Below are 7,610 nucleotides of genomic sequence, written 5' to 3' on the forward strand. Positions count from 1 at the left end.
ATTAATATCAAACAGACCAGACTTCAAGACAAGGGGTATTACTAGATAAAAGGACATTTCATAACAACAAGAGTGTCGATTCACCAAGAAGACATAACAATCCTAAATTCGTATCTAATAACAGACACAATCTTGTAACAGAGATTCTAATTAAGCAAAAAATGGACAGAATTAATGGAAGAAACAGTTATTTCCACAATCATAGTTGGACATTGTAACCCTTTTCTCAATAGCCCATGGTGTTTTCAATTGCCTCATATGCATATGAGAGCTGGATGACGAATAGGGAAGACCAAAGAAGAATTGATGCTTTTGAATAGTGGTGTTGGCAAAGAATATTAAATATATTGTATATTATATTAATATTATATGACTGTTTTTTTTTTAGTTGTAAAATATACCATGGATTGTCAAAAGAATGAACAAATCTCGAACAAATCTATCTTGGAAGAAGTACAACAAGAATGCTCTTAGAAGCAAGGATGTGAAAACTACGTCTCACATACTTTAGACTGTTACCAGGAGGGATCTGACCCTGGAGAAGGACATCATGCTTGGTAAAGTGGATAGTCATCGAAGAAGATGAAGACCCTCAATGAGATGGAGTGACAGTGGCTGCAATGATGGGCTCAAGCATAACAACGATTGTGAGGATGGCACAGGACCAGGCAGTGTTTTGTTCTGTTGTACATAGGGTTGCTATGAGTTAGAACTGACTCAATGGCACCGAACAAAAACAACGCTTTCAATAACTGCTAGGACAAGCAGCCAAAAAGTTAGTATGGATATAGAAGATTTGAACCACACCACCAACTAATTTGACCTGATACAAATTTACAGAAACATCACATTTTTTTTTTCAAATGTACTTGGTATATTCACCAAGACAGGCCATATGCTGGGCCATAAAAAAGTCTAAAAAAATGTGCCAACCACAACAGAATTAAGAAATAAGATATCTAGAAATCCCCATATATGTGAGAATTAAGCAAAAATATTTTAAAATAATTAATGGATCAAAAGAGGAATTACAAAGGAATTAAGTTATTTCAAAGAGAATGATGATGAAAACACAGCCTATTAATATTTGTGGGATGTAGCTAAAGAAGAGTTAGTAGGGGAAATTTATAGCTTTAATTGCCTATTTTAGAAAAGCTTTAAAATCAATGTCCTAAGCAGCAATGTTCCTAAGCAGCTACAAAAAGAAGAGCACATTAGCCCAAATTAAGTACAAAAAGGAAATAATAAAAAGCAGAAATCAATGATATAGAAAACACAGAAACAAGAGAAAATCCTCAAAACATGAAGTTGGTTCTTTGGAAAGATTAATAAAACAGTTCCAACCCTCAGCTCATCTTAGGTGCTCCCTACTGTCATCCGACACAGCCTTGGCGTAAGTGTGAATTCAGAGTCTATATTTCTAAATAAATTGGAAAAACAGCAAAGAAAAAAAAAAAAAAGATTTGTAAAACAGCTAAAACCCTAGTAAGACTGATGAAGAAAAAAAGAAATCACAAATTACCAATATCAGAACTTAAAGTGTAGACCTGGTGTTAGTTTCCTAGGGCTGGTATAACAAATTAGCACAAACACAGTGGCTTAAAACAACAGAAATTTATTTTCACAGTTCTGGAGGTAAAAGTCTGAAATCAAAGTATCAGTAGGGCTATACTCTCTACAGAAGCTCTAGGGGAGAATCCATCCCTTGCTTCTTCCAGCTCCTGGTGGCTGCTCTGGCATTTTGAGGTTTGTGGCCATGTCACTCCAATCAATGCCTCAGTCTTCACTTGCCTTCTCTTCTGTGTGTGTGTACCTCCTCTGTATAACTCTTATGAGGACTTGTCATTGGGCTTAGGGCCCACCTGTATAATCCAAGATGACCTACTCATCTTAGGATCCTTAACTTAATTACATCTGCAAAGACCCTTTTTCCAAATAAGGTCACATTCACAAATTCTTGGGTTATCATTTTGGGGGTACTCAACCCACTATAGGCATCAAAACATCTTACAAGCACACACAGGATAACATAGGAATATTAAGAAAAACTTTATGCCTATAAAACTTACAATTTAGATGAAATGGACAAATTTCTTGAAAGACACAAATTAACTTGAGAAGAAATAGATAATTTGAATAGTTCTATACTTATTAAGGAAACCCTGGTGGCATAGTGGTTAAAAGCTACAGCTGCTAACCTCAAAAGGTCAGCAGTTCAAATCCACCAGGTGCTCCTTGGAAGCGCTCCTTGGAAACCGTATGGGGCAGTTCTACTCTGTCCTGTAGAGTTGCTATGAGTCGGAATTGACTTGATGGTAACGGGTTTTGTTTTCTTTTATAGTTATTGAAGAAAGGGAATTGTAATTACAAATTTTCCATAGAGAAAATTCCAGGCTGAGATGCCCTCACTGGTGAATTCTATCAAACATTTAGAGAAGAAATAATACCAATTTGACACAAACCCTTTCAGAAAACAGAAGAGGGCGGAATAAACTTTAAAGTTCATTTTATGAGGTCAGCATTACTGTGATACCAAACCAGGTAAGGCTACATTACAAGAAAAGAGAATTATAATTATAGATCAGTATCCCTTATGAACATAGCCACAAATGTCCTTAACAAAATATTAGCAAGTTAAATCTGGCAATACATAAAAAAAGATAATACATCATGACAAAGTAGAGTTTATTCCATGACACAGGTTAGTTTAACATTTGATAAACAATCAGTGTAGTTCACCACAGTAATAGAATAAGGGATAAAAAAATAATAAAGTCAAAAACAGGTGGAGAAAAAACAGATGACAAAATTCAGCACCCATTCATGATAAAAAGTCTCAGCAAACTAGGAATAGGAGGGAACTTCCTATATCTGATGGAAGGCATCTACAAAAATCCTACAGTTAAAATCATACTTAACAGTGAAATACTCTTTTCCCCCTACATATGAGGATAAGGCAAGGACCTGACCTCACCACTTCTTTTTGGTTTTGTACTGGGAGTACTAACAATGCAGTAAGAAAAAAAAGAACAAAAGGCACAAAGATTGAAAAGCAAGAAATAAAACTGTCTTTAGTCACAGGCTACATGATTGTATATTTAGAAAATTATAAGGAATCTATAATAAAATGCCTACCTCTGATAAGTGAATTTAGTAAGATCACAGGACATAAGTCAAGATTTAAAAAGACAGTTGTATATACTAAAAACCAAAAACCCAGTGCCGTCTTTGTATATACTAGCTACAAATAATTAGAAAACAAAAATTTAAAAAGTACTATTTGAAGACGAAATACTTAGGAATAAATTTAACAAAGAGGTGCAATATCTCTACACCGGAAACTGCTGTAAGAAATTAAAGACTTAATGATGAAACATACCCCGTTGATAGATTGGAAGGCTCAGTATTGTTCAGATATTACTTTTCTTTAAATTGATATGTATATATTTAATGTAATACCAATGAAAATCTCAGTACTTTTTTTTCTTAAGGAATTGACAAGTTAATTCCAAACTTTATATGGAAATACTATGAACCTAAAACAGATAAAAGTATCTTGAAAAAGGAACAAGGAACTTGGAAGACGTTCACTATCTGATTTCAAGATTTACTATAAAGTTATAGTAATCAAGGCAGTATGGTATTGGTGTAAGCATAGAAGAAAAGATCAAAGGGAAAGAATAGAAAATCCAAAAATAGACAAAAATAGGCAACAGTTAATTTTTGACAAAGGTATCAATGCAATAAAATGTGGAAGGAAAATCTTTTCAACAGTTGGTGCTGGAAAAACTAGATATCCATATGGGGAAAAAATGAACCTTAACCCCTACGGTACACAAAGATTACAAGCCTAAATGGAAAAGTTAAAACTATAAAGCTTCCAGAATAAAAAACAAGAGAATGCCTCCACAATTTTGGAGTAGACAAAGATTTCTTATAGGTCACAAAATGGATTAACCATAAAAGACATAAATTGATAAAAATGTACTTCATCAAAAGATATCCTTATGAAAATAAAAAGGCAAGGAGACTGGGAGAAAACATTCATTATATATATCTGAATGTGGCTGATTGTACTCTTCAAAGATGGCCACGATCATATCTTCATTGGAACACTTAGGTTTGGAGCTCGGAACCATGTGCAAACCACACACGATCTGCTAACGGTTTCTTCTGCATCCAGGAAAGCCCCATCTAATATGACGACCCCTGGATCTGGGCAGGAATTTTGGGCTGAGCCACTCTTGGGACTCAGGTAACAGCAGAGGAGCAGGTGCAGCAAGGACTGACTCAGCAGTAGAAGTGAGCTGAGCCCTCTTTCTCTCCAATATAAAAACATTCCTTTTCATTAAATGAAAACAGTCCAGTCTATTTACAAGAAAATGCATAATATGATCTTTAAACAAAAAAAATAAATAAATAAACACCAGCGAGGATGCATATTTAGATGTTAACTAAAACCAACCAAAACCCATCGAGTCCATTTTCATTCATAGCGACCCTACAGGACAGAGCAGAACTTCCCTCACAGGGTTTCTAAGGCTGTAAATCTTTACAGGAGCAGACTGCCCCATCTTTCTGCCTCAGAGCAGCTGAATGGGTTCGAATTGCTAACCTTCTGGTCAGCAGCCAAGCACTTAACCACTGCGCCACCAGAGGTTTTCTTCCTTGTGCTTTAATTTCAGTTTTTTTTTTTTTCTGTTGGAAAAATGGGGAGTTTGTTTTCTTTATGGATTTCTGTGGTTTTGAAATAATTTTTTTAAGGAATATGTGTTAGTTTTATAATTAGGGAAAAAATCCTTTTTCTTTTCTAATATAAGGAGCATGTTTATAAACTAAAGCAGACCCACTGAAGTCTGATCAAGATGGTAAAAGCCTAGATGCTAGAAGAAAGCAAAGTCTGAGAGAACGAGTGACATTTAATCTGGCAAAGGGAACTCTTAGAGAGGCCAAAAGATCCTTCAGACACTTGAAGGGCTGCTATCATGGGGGATGATGAATTATTCTTAATTTGCATGGTTTCAGAGGGAAGAATTAGGATTTGCAGGTCAAAATTATGAGAAGGAAAAATGGTCTCAGTAGAAAGAAAATTAACCATCAGGAGCATTCAAAAATGGAATGATGTCCCATTTTTGGAGTGTTTACACTGAGGTGACTTCCTGTCTGAAGCTTTAAAGAAATAATTCTTAAATGAGAGATATGACCAAGTTAAATTTAAAAACAAACAAAACCATGTTTTTTTTTTCACTGTCCCAGTGTTTTGAGGTTCCCTCCTCCCCCCTGCACCCCCTACTCAAATGATTCAAGTAAATACAGAAAAACTGGCCCCAAGATCTTGGCAAATTACTTACCTGTATCTGTTACTTCATGTGTAAAATGCGGATAATAACAGTACTTCTCCCAGAGGAAAACCCTGGTGGCATACTGGTTAAGAGCTAAGGCTGCTAACCAAAAAGGTGGGCAGTTCCAATTCACCAGGGGCTCCTTGGAAACCCTACGAGGCAGTTCTACCCCGTCCTATAGGGTTGCTATGAGTCAGAATTGACTCGACAGCAACGGGTTTTGTTTTTTTTCTCATAGGGTTGTTGCGAGGGTTAAAATCATTACTACATACAAAGGCCTTGGTACAGTGCAGACTCATAGTAATTGCACACTATATGTTAGATGTAGTTCTCATCTATAAGCCGGGTATTACAGGGAATTTTGTAGAGCAAAAATTTAGAAAGCAGCTATGAGCAACAGATTCTGGGAGTGAGTATTTTTGAGCAGATGGTGTTAGGAGATGAAAGGGAACCACTACACTGGTTTCCTCTACTAAAAAAAAAAAAAAACTTTGATTAAAACATTAATTTTCAAATGAAGGAACTGACCATTCTAAAGTTCTAGAATTTGATATCTTTTTATAGCACCTTTTTATAGTACAGCCCAACTTACTTCTCACTAAGTTCCTAGCCAAGTTCCTAACAGCTGTGGACACTTCAGGGTTTAGCTCATGGTGATAAACAGAAGAGCCCCATAACGATAAATCGGTTTTCTCAAGTACAAAAAATACACTGATCTATTAAAAATCCTTTTTTCTTGTTTGCTTCTCCAGTTTTGTTTTACCTGTCCTCTGAGGCAGTTGGGCGAGCAGGTGTTTGCAGTGGAGTGTGTACTTCGTTAGAGCAAAAGGTGTCTGATAGGAGGTCATCCCCTTCAAGCTCCCCGCAACAGCAGGACCTGCCATGCATTACCTCCATGCTTCTTGACTAAAAAGGCACCGCTCTGGAAAAGAAAAGGAGGGCACGCTTGGCTCGGGAGTCAACCGACTTGGTCACGACTCTCTGGGCAGACAGGAGAGACTCTTTGTACTGTTAAACTGTTCAACCCAATGCGGCATAGAAATCAGGGCTTTCTTCCTCACCTAAAGCCGGTGTAAGGACTGGATTCTCAGACGTCACTGCAGGAATAAAAAGCAACTTAACTAATTTCTATGAAAATGAATTTCGACTGAAAAAACTCTTCAAAATATTAGATATTTTTAAATGGACTCTCAGCTCTACATGGAATGGACAACCTGTAGGTCCATACAAGTCCGCTACTTCGCAGGCATCTGCTGAAATTGAATTCTTGCCTCAAATTTAACCGTCAACTATTCAAGAAAACTCAGCTGACCCCCCCACCCCGCCCTGTCCCTCACTCCCCCCACGGCCTTCTAACAAGCAAAGCGATCAAGAGCTGTGCTTCTAAAAGGCTTCGGGGGATTGTGAACAAGAATTCCTTTACAGAGGGGCAGATCCCAAGCTTTGGGGCCCAAAGGGAATTCCAGGGTCCCCACCGCTTGGGTGAGAATCCCACCCTGTCCAAGAAAAGACCAGGAGGCATCGCGGCGAGGACCGCAGGCCCCGGGAGGTGGGGCCGACCCTCCCGGGCCATCATCGCCCTGCCGGGCGGTTCCACAGAGATCCGGATGCACCTGGGACATCAGTCTGGAAGCGGCAAGTGACCTCGCCTCCCCTTCTCCTCCCCAGAGACGATGGGCCTCCGCGGGGCGTGGAATTCGGCCGACGACCGCACCTGCGGCCCCGGGGAGCTTGCGGGCAGGTGCGGGTGAAGGAGAGAGGAGAAGCGCCGACGGGCCGCGGGCGGGGTTCAGGGCGCCTGTGACGGCGACCGTGACCATGGCACAATGCATCCCTGCGCGGGGGCGGCGGGCTTCGGGGTGACGGCGCCCCTTAGGGGCCTCGGAGGGAACCAGCCCAGGAGCTCCGGGCGAGTCAACTATCACAAGCGGGGCCGGAAGTGAGCAGAGATGGGGAGACGCCCCGTCCAGAGGCGAGACTCGCTCGGCCGCCTCTACCCGGCCCTTGGCCCCGCCCCGGCTCCTCGCCGCGCTCCCGCGCGCCCTCTGGCGGCCGCGGCTGCCTCATTTTCTCCTTCCAGGTGCCTGGTCTAGCGATACGGGAGTGTGGTGGGGCTCTCGCCTCTGGACTGGGTACAGGAATAGCCTGCTGGAGACAGACTTGTGAATTGGGTGATATTTGCCTTTATCTCTGACACCTTTAAACATCTTTTTTTCGTTGTTGTTTTTTCTATTTTCCTTTAGAAGTCCACCCTAACCTTTTTGCTCT

At 39.9% G+C, this 7,610-nt stretch overlaps 1 protein-coding gene across 1 annotated transcript in view; it reads right to left on the minus strand.

Annotated features, from left to right (window-relative positions):
• Positions 1 to 7,273, minus strand: part of SPMIP4 (sperm microtubule inner protein 4) — a 62,898-nt gene extending 55,625 nt beyond the window's left edge. The window contains exons 1-2 of the mRNA XM_003407069.3: positions 6,956 to 7,273; positions 6,106 to 6,264 (exon numbers count right to left, since the gene is read on the minus strand). Of these exons, the coding sequence (XP_003407117.2) occupies positions 6,106 to 6,239 (134 nt within the window). The 5' untranslated portion in view covers positions 6,240 to 6,264; positions 6,956 to 7,273. The remainder of the gene's footprint in view (positions 1 to 6,105; positions 6,265 to 6,955) is intronic.
• Between the last annotated feature and the right edge of the window lie 337 nt (positions 7,274 to 7,610).

The sequence above is a fragment of the Loxodonta africana genome, chromosome 8 (assembly GCF_030014295.1).
Source record: "Loxodonta africana isolate mLoxAfr1 chromosome 8, mLoxAfr1.hap2, whole genome shotgun sequence".
NCBI lineage: Eukaryota > Metazoa > Chordata > Mammalia > Proboscidea > Elephantidae > Loxodonta > Loxodonta africana.